Below are 18,799 nucleotides of genomic sequence, written 5' to 3' on the forward strand. Positions count from 1 at the left end.
ATATCTATCGTATTAACGTGTCTGTACAATATTGTAATATATATATGTCGCATGAGATATGTATTTGAGAATTTTCTTATAATTTAACAACTTATAATGTTCTCGTATGTTAGATGGTAAAATGCGATCATATCCTTAATTTTCTATTCGATAACAAAACAACTTTCAAACAAAATAAATAACAATTGATCAATTGTTTCAGGTACAAATTTACCAAACCTATATATTAATAAACTATGATATTCTTTGATCGTTAACAAAATTTAGCATCCTCCAAAATTTTATAGGTTAAAAAACAAAAAATATGTGATCCCTTTTTATCTCCACTTAAATATAACAAAAATATGTGATGAATTCTTATCTCCACTTAAATGTAACATCATTTACAATATTAAACTAAATACTCATTATTAATTTATGCACGAATGCATGTAATTTACGCCAAATGTATATGTTATGAGTTTTATTTACTTATGCAAGCAATGGGGTTAATACAGAGGGCCTATTTAAAGGAAACAAAAAATTACTTGCAAAAAACACTCCGACTTGATATAATCCATTCATCTTAATATTAATATTTTAATGTTTTAATTTTGCCAAAAACCCGAAATAATTAAAACTCGTCTCTCAAAGTTTTCTATGATACCTTAGAAAAAAGTTGAGACAGTTTTTCAAATTATGTATCATGCCAAATTCATAATTAAACTTTTTAAATTTCAATAAATTTAGAAATATATAAAATCATAAGTTATTTTGTGATCGTTATTAAAAAAATCATGTTTTTGTGATATTTCCCCAGGTCTGCTTATCTTTTTTCTAGTTTGGATATTTAATTGTTTATACGATTTTGAATTCAATAAAAATTTGACTGCCATTATTGATAATACTCAAAAAAAAATCAAATACAAAATTCAAGACGAGATAAGAACAAAAGGACCTTAGAACCAGTTAGTAAATGTTTACGTTCTAAACTTATAAATAAATTTTGATATTTTCCCGAAACACTTCGCATCCCTTCAAGCATAACATTTTTCTTCTTTTGTCCTTGATCTGAAAATGATTAGACACCGAGTTTTCTCTAGTAACTACGAAGATTTGACATCCTAATTTTCTCGTAGTAATAAGATATTGTTCTAGAAGGCGGAAACATGTGTATTTTCTTAGTTGGCGCCACGACCAAAAGATTTTACACAAGCCTCGATATCTTTGTTATTCGGGCCTGTAAACTTAATTTTCGCTTTCTTTCATATCACTGCTACCACATCTTCAATGGTACCATTTTAGAATTTCCCATATCCTAACAATTCAGTATATTCACATGGGACCGAACCACGTTACATAATTTTTAGATTTAAAAATAGTTTACTGAGCATCATGTTTATTGATTTTACTTTTTTTAATTTTAGAAACCTTTAATGATCAAACTAAATATATGGATAAAAGTTATTTTTTAATTTAAAAACAACTTTGAATTAATCTCATTATAATTTATAATGATTGAAATAAATTCATGGTCAAAAATATATTACTATATACTGGACATCAATTATGAAAGGTGAGTGATATCGATAAAACAATACTCCTCCCTCCAACGATACGAGGATATTAACTAATTTGGAAGAGATATGTGGAGGCCCCCCAATATTAATTTAATTTAAATATCACTTTCTCCAAAATCTTATAATATGTTTTAAAAAAAATATTTGATCAGTAGTCATCTCCAACTTAAATGTAATTTTATAATTTTAAACTTGATACTCACAACTTAGTTATGCGCAAATACATGTGATTTTTACACAAATGTATTTACTGTGAGTAGTAATTAACTTCGGCATATCAACGGGGTTAGTATATAAATATAAACATAATAACTACAAAATTCCAACATTTTTCATAAACAAATCTCATGTTAATACAGAACAACTATGTTATAATAAAGAAACTAGGGGCATCAAAATTAGTGGGACGGTCAACGAAGTGTTGGTGGACCGGTTGACCTCTTATGCCTCCTTACGAGATATGAGGAGTTCGACTAATGTGTGTGCGTGTGTAATCAGGAAAAAAAATTAGTGAAACTAGAGTACATTTAAATATTTGCACTTACAATGGACAATGTGTTATTACTTGAAACCTTTTTGTTTTTGCTAAAGTATGATTAGTTGAACCTTGCTTGTTTGCATTAATATATAGGAAAATGAATATTCAAGCAAGAAACTGAAGGATCAGAGACTATAGAACAACTTATAAATCCTGTACTCGAGTATAGAACTGGATCATAGTTCAGCCCAATTAGAGAAAATTATGTACCAACAAGTCACAACTCACTCAAGTATATAAGTACAGACTACTGGACACTGCACGGTCAGGCCTAACCCATCAAAAATCATCTACTCATTTTAAAGTGATGTGTAAATTTTATTAGGTCAAATTAATTACTTTATACTATAAAAAAATAGTAGATATCCAGGTGCATTTCCTTCTATGTTATCATAATCTCAAACAAGATTTGCTAATCTTTTAGCAAACAAATTTTATTATATGTCATATCATATGTTTAATTGGACAAATAATTGAACAGATGATTGTTACAGCATATCTTATCGCGCTTATTATCCGCAATACAAAGTAACGCTTATTTTTCTTATATACATAAACTTGAGGCGAAAGTTTTAGACCAAGGAGGTCCTATAACAACCTACAAAGCCAGGGATCAGCAATATTTAAACTATACGCTATGTACATTCATATTTGTAACTGCTGCTATCTTGATATAGTAACATTGCTCAAACATAATATTTCAACCAACTGTCTTGTTTTATTCAATAGTTTGATTTTTAAATTCGGAACTATCATGTAGTAGAAGTACATATATAAAACGTAGCGGTTTCTGAAATAACTAGACATAATACTTGTCTCTCGAAGATTTCTAGCAAACAACTTTTCACATTATATATGATGTGCACAACAATACAATACAATTTTCTAGCAAACAACTTTTCCATCATTTCTAAGCTTCTATTTTCTGGTCTCATCTCCCTATCCTCTTTGAGTTATTAATCCAACAATACAATTAAGTATATTCACATGGACCGGAACACGTTACATAAATTTTAGATTTAAAAATAATTTACTTAGCATAGACTGTTTGTTGATTTTGTTATTTTTTATTTTAGAAACTTGTAATGACCGAACTAAATGTATGGACAAAAGTTATTTTTTTTTAATATTAAAATAACTTCGAATCACATTATAATTTATAATGATCGAAATAAATATATGCTCAAAATATATTACTATATAATATAGATGAAAAAATGACGGGTCCAAGAACAAATATTCATCCCTAGTTCCCCCCAATAACGACACAAGAATATCAATTTTTATTAACTAACCGTAGTGTACCAGATATACCTGGAGCCCGACCAAAAAATGATAATTAATTTATTTTAAATATAACATTCTCCAAAATCTTATAGTATGTTTTACAAAAAAATATTTGATAAGTTGTCATCTCCAACTTGAATGTAATTTTGTTTACAAAGTTAAACTTGATACTCACAACTTATTTATTCGTAAATGCATGCGATTTTTACACAAATTTATATATTCTTAGTTGTAAATTACTTCGGCATATCTACTGGATTAATATATATGAACCTTTTTTTGTCAGGTTAATCTATGAACTTAATAACTACAAATTTTAAAAACAGACCATATGTAACTATGGGCATCAAAATTAGTGGAGCTGCACTACATATTTATATATATATGCACTTACTATGGACAATTTGTTATTACTGGAAACTTTTTTATTTTTGCTAAAGTATGATTAGTTGAACCTTGCTTGTTTGCATTAATATATAGGAAAATGAATATTCAAGCAAGATTAGAGACTGTGGAACAACTTATAAATCCTTGTACTTGAGTACAGAACTGAAAGCCCAGTTAGAGAAAGTTATGTACCAACAAGTCACAACTCACTAAAGTTAATAATTACAGACTACTGGGCACTACACGCCCAACCCATCAAAAATCATCTACTCATTTTAAAGGAATGTGTATATTTTATTTGGTCGATTAGTTATTTTATATTATAAAAAATTAGTAAATATTCAGGTGCATTTCCTTCTATGTTACAATGATCTCAAACAAGATTCGCTAATGTTTTAGCACACAAATTTTATTATATGTCATATCATATGTTAAATAAGACAAACCATTGTACAGATGATTGTTGCAGCATATCTTATGGGGCTTATTATCCGTAATATAAAATAACGCTTATTTTTCTTATAAACATAAACTTGAGCCAAAAGTTTTAGAATTATCATCTCACCACCAAGGAGGTCCTAATAACCTACAATACATATATATTTATAATATAATATCTTGATGTAGTAACATTGCTCAAACATAATATTTCAGAGAAGTGTTCAAATGAACAAGTCTAATCTTGTTTTTGTTCAATAGCTTGATCTTTAAATTCGTAACTATACTGTAGTAAAAAATAATATATAACACCTTATACCCTTATAGAGATAAGACTGGCCTATCCAAAGTTATATCTATAAATGTTGACGCTGGCAATTATAAAGATAGGCCAGTCTTATCTCTATAAGGGTATAAGGTGTTATATATTATTTTTTTATTTAAAACGTAGCGGTTTCTGAAATAACTAGAAATAACACTTGCCTCTCGAAGATTTCTAGCAAACAACTTTTCACATTCTATATGATGTGCACAACAATGTCATCGGAACTTCAAGAACTGTATACTGAGTTCCTCTTAGGCCGTGCACACTGCAGAAGGCGTTCACATAGGGGAGAAGTCCCAATGCACCAGCCTTGCCTTATTCAAACATATATATAATAAATTAGGAGACTTCCGGGGGTTGAACTCATGTCAGCTGATACAAATAGACACTTAAGCATCCCGTCAAGCACAACCTTCTATCCTCTTTTGTCCAAGAAGTGAAGATGGTTCAACAACGAGTTTCTCTCTGGCAGGTGTGAAGATTAAGACAGTTAATTTCTCATGTACTGTAATGCAGTGAGATATTGTTCTAGAAAGCTGAAACATGGGTATTTTCTTCATTGGCGCCTGAACCTGAAGATTTTAGACAGGCCTCAATATCTTTGCCATTTGAGTCTGTAAACTTGAGGTAGTTTTCGGTTTCTTTCATATCTGTGCTACCATTTCTTCGATGGTACCATTTTCGGACAGAGTTTGGCCTTTTGTCACTTATGGCAATGGCAATGTCATTCGGGAAAAGGTCTTTACGCACAAAAGCATGGAAAATTGTTGTCACGAGCAGGGCTGTCACTGTGAATGTTGCAACGACACAAAGTATGATCGACAGTGACTTGGTTATAACATTTGACACATCAAGTGAGTACCTAAGGGTTGCAATGGCAGCAGCAGTCATTGGGAAAGTGTAGGCCCACCAAGCCAGTGAAACCCTATAAATAACGATGGAAATAAAGCTCAAAACCTCAGACAGCTATATTTTGAAGGAATCATAAATACCAAATACAGAATCCATATTGTGGAAAATACCTGAATCCTCGGAAGAAATTAACTCGAACAGCCTGCAGAAACAAAAAGAGGGATGGACTATTAGCCAACAAATATTTGAACTGAACAAGTGAAACAGGACCGCAATCAACTTGATGAGTTTCCATATTTTTTTGAGCATCATTCTAGGATTAGTATCACAACTTTTTGTGCAAACAACACTAAAAGTAAATTTATTCATTACTAAACTGAATGTCATTCATACTAAACCTAAATATGATAGGAAACGTTTAGAAGCAACAGTCTGTGTTACTGAGAATTGAATTAATGAAATGTAGGTATATGAATAAAGATTTGTGGCTTATTTATGCAAAAGAACTAACCAGTGAGAAATAAAGGAACAGAGCGATAAAATAAGCAATCCTTGACCCAAAATCGAATGATCCTTGTATTCTTGCCCATGCCATTGAAGCAACGCTAGGTGCAGCAACAAAAAGAAAGAACACGGGATGGAGTTCCTTTGGGAGCGTTTCATTTGTTGGAAGCCTCTGGTACAGTGTAACAAACAGGACTGTGTAGTGAGCCAGTCCAACCGCAAAAAAGAAAATCGGTCCTTCTTTTAACCCCAGTGTTGCACCCAATAGTGCCCCCACAAAATTCCCAACAACAGAAAGATGGTTTGATGGATTTGCTACCTTTGAAAGTCTTCTCTGTCCTCCTGACATCCACTGTCCGTATATCTTCAGCTCAAGGATTAAGATAGGCGTCATGAGGACATACCATAAAGCCTGATGCAGGTCTTTTGTCAAAGAAGGTGGAACTCCTAGAGCTAAGAACAACAAGGCTATCCACGGAGCAAAGAAGAAGTTGACACGTATTGGATGATAGTACTCACGACGAACAGCCTCAAAGTAGAATACAATCTTCAGAATGTAGGTGAAAGCCACCACGCTAAAAAGAACAACGGATAAGAACCATAGAATAATGTTTACTTTCGTGCTGATATGGAGAAATCCCATTGTGGTACTTGTGGCTAAATTTTTCCACATTATGGCTTGGCTGCTGACACCAAGGCATAAACCGAATGAAGAGATAGGGTAACGAAGAAGAAATGGCCACAGTTTATCGTCTGGAAGCAGTATTTCCTCTGAAGGCTGTAAGTTTGATGACAGTACATATAATATGAACATATTAGTATTTCAACAAAAAACCAGAACTAGATGAATATAATTTTTCCGGTGTGCAAAGGCACACTATTTGACAAATATATCTATAATTGTGTAAGTGACGCTTGAATGCACACAAATTAGTAAAAGGTAACAATTCCATACAAATGAAACTTTACTTTTTGATCCGTGTATAAAGGTTTTTAGTTTGACAAGTAGAAGCTAAATCTTGACATGCAAATTGTCACAAATACATTGAGAACATATAGAACTTGTAAAAAGAAAGGTCATCAGAACATACCCTAAGAGTATCCAACTCCGGTCCTTCCAAGGCATCAAAATATCGGTGCACAGGTACATTCTCCATTTCAGTAGTTTTTTTAAGTGGTATTCCTGTCTCATTTACCTTTCCACGCAAATTTGATAATTGTCTATCTAACTTTCCAGAAAAAGTTTTAAAAGAATTGTATCTTTTATCTGTAAGAGTCTTTCTCATGGGGTTTCTGAGGGGGAGGTCAGGAGCTTTTCCACTTATAACTGCATCATTTAACTCAGAGCGTTTTGGTATCGGCTGTGAACGAAAGATTGGCTGTTTGATCTTTGGAATATCAGTAGAAAGTGGAGAATGTGAAACACCGCTGCTGGAAATTAATTCACAATCATCCCTAAAGAGAACTCTTTTCTTCCCCTCCAAGTGGTCTTCTATAGGAGAAGGCGGCATGCTGATGGAAATGGATCGTGTTCTCTGGTGGGACTCAAAATCACAGTTTTGGATCTCCGCTGGATCTATCTTGGTTTCCTAGTGCATTAAACATAAATAAATTATTTAAAATACAACGATCCTTTACTGGTTAAAAGTTAATAATAACTGTATTACATTATCCACATCCTTGCTATAGCCAATCTAAAAGATAGAAGAGTAATAATCTAACAGCTACAACGACATTACTAAGACTGTGTCCAAGTCAGTGTCTTTGTCCAAACTATCAAAGCATTCCAATTCATGAGTAGACAAATATTCAATGAGTGGTGGAAGTGGATCAGGGGAATCCTTCGTTTCCAAACTCAGGTTCCTGTTCTCTTCCATGCTGAAACGTATATACCTGCAGTTCAACATGTTCTCATACTTAATACTTGCAAATTACAGCAACTAGTAAAAACTTGTTGATACTTAGATTGAATGGAAATGAGAATTCCAATACGCGCATCAAGTGTTCAGTTCTTGTTCAGCTAGGATGTACTGCACAAAGTGTCCAAAATCGCAGAATGTGAGGCAATGATCTGTAGTCCCGACGGATGATCAAATATAGTCCCGACGGATGCCGACTTGACATCCACCGGGTGAGTAGCTTATGTAAAAATAAAATTTGTAGCACATTTATGCAAACAACTTTGTGTAGATTTTGTAGGAGCATATAAGTCATGTTGGCTACTAGTGGATATGCAGAATAGGTTGATTAATTGTAAATATAAGATGTCTTGTAATTCTGTATAAGTGAAATGGAGTCAAGTGACAAATAGCTACCCGACGGATGATCAACAAAGCCACCCGACGGATGATCAACAAAGCTACCCGACGGATGACAAGCATGTACCCGACGGATGATCAAATTCAAATATCTGTTGACAGTGACAACACAGTCATATGCGTTGGGTGTTTGCAAAAGAAATGTGGTAGCCTGTTAAGTAGGAATTTGAGAACAAAGAAGTGTTACCATTTCCATGCAATTGTGAAGATATTCAAAGAAGCTGGAATAGAGTAGTGAAGTAGCATGGAGTTAGACTAGATATGTTTTGTTTTATTATCTTGTCTTATTATCATGTAAACTTGGTGATATATAAACCAAGTGTAGCTAGTAGAACATTCAACTAAGCAAACACATTTCAAAAGACAGATAGATAAAGTTGTACTTATCAAGAATTTCTCTGTAGTTTGTTTGTTCTACTTGTAAGCAGTTGTGAGCTATTTAATTTTCACAGGGTTCTCATTCGATATATATATATATATATATATCTGGTGGATACTTTCAAATCCATCAAAACGTTTTAAAAGCCTTTGTTTTTATTACTTTGTGTTTTGATTTATATAACTACTTCATTCCGTAATCTGCAAATGAAACACTTATATATTTATCGAGTTAGAACTGTTTTTAAAATCTTGAAAAAGTAGCCTGAATTACATTCAATCCCCCTTCTGTAATTCTTGTTGTATTGTTAGAGAATAACAGACTTTCAATTTAGTGACCATTTTGATATTTAACTCAAATGGAAAGGCATACGGACAATTCTCAATGGATCCAGCCTTATCTTCTTTATATAACAAGAAATCAGGAGATTCTGATTCCCAGGGATTGAGTCCATGGCGTAGCTGATATAAAGTTACACTAACGATCCAATCAAGCACAACCTTTTAAGTTCCTCTTTCGTCCAAAATATGAAAATTGTTGTCACGAGCAGGGCCATCGCTGCTGCGATGACACAGAGTATGATAGACACTGTCACACTAATTAGGGGTGAGCAACGGGTCAGAACCGAACCGAACCAAACCCGAATCGAAAGAACCGAGAACCGAAATAGGAATATTTTAAGAACCGAACTGGACCCGTTTATATGTAAGAACCGAACCGGAACCGAACCGTAAAATTCGGTTCGGTTCGGTTCTGAACCGAAAGAACCGAATTTATATTTTCATTTCATATTTATTTATTTTGCATATTATTTTGTATTCTAACTTTTTAAATTTTGACTAGTTTTGATTACGTATTAACGGTAACTTAGTAAAAGAAGATTTTTATTAGTGGCGGATCATTTTGAATTCAATTACTTTCTAATATTTAAGAAGAAAAATATTTATATAAGCATTCCAATTCATGAGTAGACAAATATTCAATGAGTGGTGGAAGTGGATCTAGGGAATCCTTCATTTCCAAACTCACGTTCCTGTTCTCTTCAATGCTGAAATTACAGCAACTAGTAAAAACTTGTTGATACTTAGATTGAATGGAAATGAGAATTCCACTTATGCTAGTAGTTGTAAACAACACTAACACAAGATGCTATATAAACTCAATATCTTTCTTTTACAATACCAATGTGGGACAAAATCCCCATAACCCATTTCAAACAAGCAGCTTTGTCTCAATATATTCATGGATTCCACTAAGAAAATATCTTAGATCCAAATATGAAAGTTTAAGTCCTCATGTCAAGGAACAAACGCCAAGTGTTAGTTTCCGGAAATCATATCAAGAACATATATAAAATATGCCGCAAACTTTCCATTTTCTAACAATATGTACTCATCTCTTCCCTCAACATCATCACATTCTTCTTTTATCGTCATATCCATCTCTAACGACCTCTCTCCGGACAGTTTCTCCTCTCTTCTCTTTCTTTTCCATTTTTACACTTAGACATCATAATTTTCCATTACAAGTTATTTGATGAACCAAGTCAATTCAAATCTCAATTAGCATCATTAGTTCTCCACCATCTTCAGTTGGTGTTATTTTTTTACCCTACTCTCGTACTCGTAGCTTTGTTAGACTATTGGAAATACAAATGGTAAATATACATAAATTATTGGAATGGATGTAAGATTCGCTGTCATATTTTGTGTACATGGTTTACCCCTCGTGCTCCTGAAGTAAACACTCTACATTTCACGTGTACGTTGTTAACTCTAATGTATCAAAATTATAGGACATCCTATTTAGCATATGAATGTGATAAGTTGTTGATATTCACATATGAGAATTAATTCGATATCTGGACTTGCGTGAAACAAATATACGCTGATATGTGCGACGTATTTATTTGAGACAATATTTATTTACCGTATTTGCTCGGGACTTTGGTCAGCTCCATCCGGGATTTTGGTCATATTCATCCGGGATTCGGCAATTTATTACAATTATTTTGCAATTTTAGTTATATAAGGCGATCACTCATTAAATAATATAATTTTGTAATCTAGTTTCTCACTTATAATTGTTGTATATATTATTATTATTATTATTATTATTATTATTATTATTATTATTATTATTATTATTATTATGTATACATACTATTTAAACATAAATCTAATTCAAGTTAACTCTTTTTGGATGTTTTGGTGAAATTTAAATCAAGAATATTAAATTTATTTTTACTTATCATATATAATTGTCACAGCCCGCACTTCCGGACTATTAATTCTAAATCCAAAACTATTACAAAATACAATTTACTAATTCCAAATCTCTATTACAAATGTGACTTACAAAAGCGCAGCTAACGGATTTCCAAAAGTCAATCAAATTCAATCTTAAGTCCTCTAAACTCCAATGCTATCCAACTCGAAATCTTAAACGAACCCTGAAATATTAAAAGAATGGCTACGAAGCCCAGCAAGTACAAATTGACTAACTATTTAACTGGAAAACAATGCGTGTTTTAATAAAACGTTTTTTCTCAAAACAAAAATAATTTTGTAAAATAATTTCTAAAGTAGATCCAACCCAAAGTTTTATATTTTAAAATTCAGAATTTAAAACAGAACAGAGCATATTTTATAACAGATCAGAACAGAATAAAACAGAACGAAACGATATTCTTATTAAATACCACAGTCTTGATCTACGGCCACACTTTGCCAGTAGCCGACATCTTATTCTTATTCTTATAATTATTTACCACACTTTTCCAGTGGTCGGCATCTAAATTTCAATAATTACGCGTCCTTAATAGGTATCTAAAGTTGCACACTCGTGCGCCTACTAAGGTTATCTAAGGCTAGTTCCGGAACTATAGTATAAATTATGAACGCGTTCGAAAAGACTGAGTTTCAAAAGATTCTCGTATCTTATGTCTTATACAGTTTTAAACAAAATTCTTATATCTTATACGCAAAACTTTTCCGAAAATAAAAGTAAGTCAAAAAGTAGTTACCTCAAAACCTGATCAGATCAGAATTTACCCTTTTTGACCCTCTAAATGACGTTTTCTTGAAAAATACGAAATACGAAAGTTGTAAAGAACGATAAGAGAGTTCCAAAAAGTCCAGAATCAATAAATTCCGTCTTGCGATGAATTTTTTACAAATTTTACAAGACTGCTGATTTATGCTGAGAAGAGCCCGACGAATTTTATGAATAAAAATGAAGAGTATTTATAACGAAACAAAAACTTATATTTTAACCTACAAGTTATCTATATTAGAATCTGCTAGTATTTTAACCTACAAGTTATCCATATTAAAAGCCATACGGGCTGCTAGTATTTATTTAGGAAAATTTAGATTAAGAGGGAGATTGTTGGGATTTTAATCTAAATTATATGTTTAAGTTATTATTTTATTTATTTGAATAAGTCAACATGCTTTATTTATTTGTAGCAGTAGGATTAGTACCTGGAAGTAGTAGACATTTAGGTTTATTAGTGGAGAAATAGTAGGAAAGGGTTGATGGTTTAATGTTATCACCTATTATTTTAGTTTTATTTAAACCACTACTTGTAATCTTTTAATTGATGAGAAGTATATACAAGTTTATTTTCTCCAGTTAATACCAAATATACATGTATATACATAAATTCTAGTTTTGACTCTACAAATATGTGCATATAAATTAAGATTAAAAAATTAAAAAGAAATTGACAACAACAAAACTTATACTGAAACCATGTTACATGTTATATTATCTTACTAGGCCATGTTTAAGTGGTGATGATTATCAAAGGCTTAAAACAATAACACAAGCTTAATTTTGAAATTTAATTCATGTAAAGTTGTGAGTCTTCGATGTTTCTCTCATTATCATCGTTTTATTATGTTTATTTTTTAAAACCTTCCCTAAGTTTGCACGCAGCGTGTGCCTATTTTTTAACAAAAACAACATTTTAACAATATATTCTCAAAATACTAATATATATATATATATATATATATATCTGGTGGATACTTTCAAATCCACCAAAAAGTTTTAAAAGCCTTTGTTTTTATTACTTTGTGTTTTGATTTATATAACTACTTCATTCCGTAATCTGCAAATTAAAAACTTATATATTTATCGAGTTAGAACTTTTTTTAAAATCTTGAAAAAGTAGCCAGAATTACATTCAACCCCCCTTCTGTATTTGTTGTTGTATTGTTAGGGAATAACAGACTTTCAATTTAGTGACCATTTTGATATTTAACTCAAATGGAAAGGCATACGGACAATTCTCAATGGATCCAGCCTTATCCTCTTTATATAACAAGAAATCAGGAGATTGTGATTCCGAGGGATTGAGTCCATGGCATAGCTGATATAAAGTTACACTGACGATCCAATCAAGCACAACCTTTTAAGTTCCTCTTTCGTCCAAAATGTGAAAATTGTTGTCACGAGCAGGGCTGTCACTGCTGCGATGACAAAGAGTATGATAGACACTGTCACACTAATTAGGGGTGAGCAACGGGTCAGAACCGAACCGAACCAAACCCGAATCGAAAGAACCGAGAACCGAAATAAGAATATTTTAAGAACCGAACTGGACCCGTTTATATGTAAGAACCGAACCGAAACTGAACCGTAAAATTCGGTTCGGTTCGGTTCTGAACCAAATTATATTTTTATTTCATATATATTTTTTTTTGCATATTATTTTGTATTCTAATTTTTTAAATTTTGACTAGTTTTGATTATTAACGGTAACTTAGTAAAAGAAGATTTTTATTAGTGGCGGATCATTTTGAATTCAATTACTTTCTAATATTTAAGAAGAAAAATATTTATAAAAATATTCAATACTCGATAAATATTTAAAGAAACGAGTAATACAATAAAAATCATATTTTTCTTAAAATTTATTAAAATATTATAAATAAGAAAACATAATATGTAATATATATATACATATATTTATATATATTTTTGTATTTATTCATTTATATACGGTTGGGTTCGGTTCTTACGACTCTAGAATGTTAAGAACCGAACAGAACCAATAACCGAAATTTCTAAAAAAACAAGAACCGAACCGGACCCCAATTAGGGAAGAACCGAACCAGAACCGCAATTTTTGATCGGTTCGATTCGGTTCTCGGTTCCGAACGAGGAAGTGCTCACTCTTAACAATAACTTAGTTATAACATTTGAGTCTTCAAAGTGAATACAGTGATTAAATTTTAAGAAATAAACTAGCATAATAGCTCGTGGACGCACGCGTCATTCTCTAGTAGTCATTAAAATACATATTGATTGTCATTTTGAATGTGAGATGTTAAATAAAAAAATTATTTTGTAATGAAATTCTTGCGTTCTTAATCATGCAATCTAAATGTGAAAGAAGTAGGATGACACCGGAAACTTAAAGTTGCAATTATCCATAACAACATACAATTACATTTATATATCTTTTACGAAAAGAAAAATAAATTTTAAAATGCAAAGTTCTAAAGTATGGATGTAGATAACATTATATCTTTTTATATTAAAAGGAAAACCATCTTTGTGGGCAATTCAGGATCCTTATAGTTTTTCAACTTCGTACCATAATCATTATTATCGTCAATTTTCGTAAGTGGTAAACACTACAAGACACAGGTGACATTGTATTTATCAAAGTGATGGATAACGAAATATATTTATGATTTTAACTTGGAATGCACAGAGTTTCGGAATGATATTCTTGATATAATATCAAGTATTTTAATGATTTTTTCAGTGTGTTAAATATTAAACTAGTCACTGAAATGGAGCACATATATCATTTTGTTCACCGATCTCAATAAGTTATCATTTACAGTCACTTAAGGTGGTCTAATTATTAGTTTTTTCACCTTTTAAATTTTAAATTAAGTGTAAATATATTTAAAAATTAAAAAATAAGAAAAAAATATGGCCATTAATATTATATACAAAGTTTTGTTCTTAGATTTTATCATGAAAAAAGACAAAAAAAAGTTACTTTTATTTTTTAATAAACTTTAGTACGAGTTTTATTAAAAAAATAAAATGTATACTACTTAATAATTTATTTGAAGTGTAGTAAAATATCATTCGAAACATCTTATACCCAATGTTTTGACTTTTTATTGATGAAATATTTTTTAGTGTTTCGGCTTTTTTCTTTGCAGTCTTTGATGATTCTGATTATGATAGATATTTTGAGTAGATGCAATCTTTGAGTTAAAAATTTATCGATACTAATTGTAGTTTGTGTAGGTACAATATTTATAGGTGTACAGTAATTGAAACTTGTTGTATGTAGAATCGACAATGTCTCAGTCCAATTTTATATCTATCGTATTAAAGTGTCTGTATAATATTGTAATATTCATGGCGACGACGTGTAGTTAACAATATATATATATATGTCGCATGAGATATGTATTTGAGAATATCCTTATAATTTAACAACTTATAATGTTCTCGTATGTTGGATGGTAAAAAGCGATCATATCCTTAATTTTCTATTCCATAACAAAACAACTCTCAAACATAATAAATAACAATTGATCAATTGTTTTCAGGTACAAATTTACCAAACCTATATATTAATAGACTATGATATTCTTTGATCGTTAACAAAATTTAGCATCCTCCAAAATTTTATAGGTTAAAAAACAAACAATGTGTGATCCCTTTTTATCTCCACTTAAATATAACAAAAATATGTGATGAATTCTTATCTCCACTTAAATGTAACATCATTTACAATATTAAACTAAATACTCATTATTAATTTATGCACAAATGCATGTAATTTACGCAAAATGTATATGTTATGAGTTTTATTTACTTATGCAAGCAATGGGGTTAATACGGCTATTTAAAGGAAACAAAAAATTACTTGCAAAAAACACTCCGACTTGATATAATCCATTCATCTTAATATTAATATTTTAATGTTTTAATTTTGCCAAAAAACCGAAATAATGAAAACTCGTCTCTCAAAGTTTTCTATGATACCTTAGAAAAAAAGTTGAGACAGTTTTTCAAATTATGTATCATGCCAAATTCATAATTAAACTTTTTAAATTTCAATAAATTTAGAATTATATAAAATCATAAGTTATTTTGTGATAGTTATTACAAAAATCATGTTTTTGTCATATTTCCCCAGGTCTGCTTATCTTTTTTCTAGTTTGGATATTTAATTGTTTATACGTTTTTGAAGTAAATAAAAATTTGACTGCCATTATTGATAATACTAAAAAAAAATCAAATACAAAATTCAAGACGAGATAAGAACAAAAGGACCTTAAAACCAATTAGTAAATGTTTACGTTCTAAACTTATAAATAAATTTTGATATTTTCCCGAAACACTTCGCATCCCTTCAAGCACAACATTTTTCTTCTTTTGTCCTTGATCTGAAAATGATTAGACACCGAGTTTTCTCTAGTAACTACGAAGATTTGACAACCTAATTTTCTCGTAGTAATAAGATATTGTTCTAGAAGGCGGAAACATGTGTATTTTCTTTGTTGGCGCCACGACCAAAAGATTTTACACAAGCCTCAATATCTTTGTTATTCGGGCCTGTAAACTTAATTTTCGCTTTCTTTCATATCACTGCTACCACATCTTCAATGGTACCATTTTCGAATTACCCATATCCTAACAAATCAGTATATTCACATGGGACCGAACCACGTTACATAATTTTTAGATTTAAAAATAGTTTACTGAGCATCATGTTTATTGATTTTACTTTTTTTTAATTTTGGAAACCTTTAATGATCAAACTAAATATATGGATAAAAGTTGTTTTTTAATTTAAAAATAACTTTGAATTAATCTCATTATAATTTATAATGATTGAAATAAATTCATGGTCAAAAATATATTACTATATACTGGACATCAATTATGAAAGATGAGTGATATCGATAAAACAATACTCCTGCCTCCAACGATAGGAGGATATTAATTAATTTGGAAGAGATATGTGGAGGCCCCCAATATTAATTTAATTTAAATATCACTTTCTCCAAAATCTTATAATATGTTTTAAAAAAAATATTTGATCAGTAGTCATCTCCAACTTAAATGTAATTTTATAATTTTAAACTTGATACTCACAACTTAGTTATGCGCAAATACATGTGATTTTTACACAAATGTATTTACTGTGAGTAGTAATTAACTTCGGCATATCAACGGGGTTAATATATGAACATAATAACTACAAAATTCCAACATTTTTCATAAACAAATCTCATGTTAATACAGAACAACTCTGTTATAAAAGTACCATAATAAAGAAACTAGGGGCATCAAAATTAGTGGGACGGTCAACGAAGTGTTGGCGGACCGGTTGACCTCTTATGCCTCCTTACGAGATATCGGGAGTTCGACTAATGTGTGTGCGTGTGTAATCAGGAAAAAAAATTAGTGAAACTAGAGTACATTTAAATATTTGCACTTACTATGGACAATGTGTTATTACTTGAAACCTTTTTGTTTTTGCTAAAGTTTGATTAGTTGAACCTTTCTTGTTTGCATAAATATATAGGAAAATAAATATTCAAGCAAGAAACTGAAGGATCAGAGACTGTAGAACAACTTATAAATCCTGTACTCGAGTATAGAACTGGAACATAGTTCAGCCCAGTTAGAGAAAATTATGTACCAACAAGTCACAACTCACTCAAGTATATAAGTACAGACTACTGGACACTGCAGGGTCAGGCCTAACCCATCAAAAATCATCTACTCATTTTAAAGTAATGTGTAAATTTTATTAGGTCAAATTAATTACTTTATACTATAAAAAATAGTAGATATCCAGGTGCATTTCCTTCTATGTTATCATAATCTCAAACAAGATTTGCTAATCTTTTAGCACACAAATTTTATTATATGTCATATCATATGTTTAATTGGACAAATGATTGAACAGATGATTGTTACGACATATCTTATCGCGCTTATTATCCGCAATACAAAGTAACGCTTATTTTTCTTATATACATAAACTTGAGGGAAAGTTTTAGACCAAGGAGGTCCTATAACAACCTACAATGCCAGGGATCAGCAATATTTAAACTATACGCTATGTACATTCATATTTGTAACTGATGCTATCTTGATGTACTAACATTGCTCAAACATAATATTTCAGCCAACTGTCTTGTTTTATTCAATAGTTTGATCTTTAAATTCGGAACTATCATGTAGTAGTAGTACATATATAAAACGTAGTGGTTTCTAAAATAACTAGACATAATACTTGTCTCTCGAAGATTTCTAGCAAACAACTTTTCACATTATATATGATGTGCACAACAATACAATACAATTTTCTAGCAAACAACTTTTCCATCATTTCTAAGCTTCTATTTTCTGGTCTCATCTCCCTATCCTCTTTGAGTTATTAATCCAACAATACAATTAAGTATATTCACATGGACCGGAACACGTTACATAAATTTTAGATTTAAAAATAATTTACTTAGCATAGACTGTTTGTTGATTTTGTTATTTTTTATTTTAGAAACTTGTAATGACCGAACTAAATGTATGGACAAAAGTTGTTTTTTTTAATATTAAAATAACTTCGAATCACATTATAATTTATAATGATCGAAATAAATATATGCTCAAAATATATTACTATATAATATACATGAAAAAATGACGGGTCCAAGAACCAATATTCATCCCTAGTTCCCCAATAACGACACAAGAATATCAATTTTTATCAACTAACCGTAGTGTACCGGATATACCTGGAGCCCGACCAAAAAATGATAATTAATTTATTTTAAATATAACATTCTCCAAAATCTTATAGTATGTTTTACAAAAAAATATTTGATCAGTTGTCATCTCCAACTTGAATTTAATTTTGTTTACAAAGTTAAACTTGATACTCACAACTTATTTATTCGTAAATGCATGCGATTTTTACACAAATTTATATATTGTTAGTTGTAAATTACTTCGGCATATCTACTGGATTAATATATATGAACCTTTTTTTGTCAGGTTAATCTATGAACTTAATAACTACAAATTTTAAAAACAGACCATATGTAACTATGGGCATCAAAATTAGTGGAGCTGCAGTACATATTTATATATATATGCACTTACTATGGACAATTTGTTATTACTAGAAACTTTTTTGTTTTTGCTAAAGTATGA

The 18,799-nt window shown here is 30.8% G+C and overlaps 1 protein-coding gene across 1 annotated transcript; it reads right to left on the reverse strand.

Moving 5' to 3' along the window:
* Nucleotides 1–4,665: 4,665 nt before the first annotated feature.
* LOC141721868 (S-type anion channel SLAH3-like) lies at nt 4,666–7,104 on the reverse strand. Its single transcript, XM_074525009.1, has 4 exons — nt 6,982–7,104; nt 5,898–6,668; nt 5,557–5,588; nt 4,666–5,459 (listed from the first exon to the last, which is right to left on the reverse strand). The coding sequence occupies exons 1-4, from the start codon at nt 7,045–7,047 to the stop codon at nt 5,063–5,065; spliced, it is 1,266 nt and encodes a 421-aa protein (XP_074381110.1). The 5' UTR covers nt 7,048–7,104; the 3' UTR covers nt 4,666–5,062.
* Between the last annotated feature and the right edge of the window lie 11,695 nt (nt 7,105–18,799).

The sequence above is a fragment of the Apium graveolens genome, chromosome 4 (genome assembly GCF_009905375.1).
Source record: "Apium graveolens cultivar Ventura chromosome 4, ASM990537v1, whole genome shotgun sequence".
NCBI lineage: Eukaryota > Viridiplantae > Streptophyta > Magnoliopsida > Apiales > Apiaceae > Apium > Apium graveolens.

Excerpts from the sequence above, each read along its gene's own strand:
- LOC141721868 (XM_074525009.1), bottom strand. The coding sequence starts at position 7,047 with ATGGAGAATGTACCTGTGCACCGATATTTTGATGCCTTGGAAGGACCG. Across the intron at positions 6,669-6,981 it reads CGGAGTTGGATACTCTTAGG|CCTTCAGAGGAAATACTGCT; the intron begins GTATGTTCTGAT and ends TCAAACTTACAG. Across the intron at positions 5,460-5,556 it reads AATTTCTTCCGAGGATTCAG|GGTTTCACTGGCTTGGTGGG; the intron begins GTATTTTCCACA and ends CGTTATTTATAG.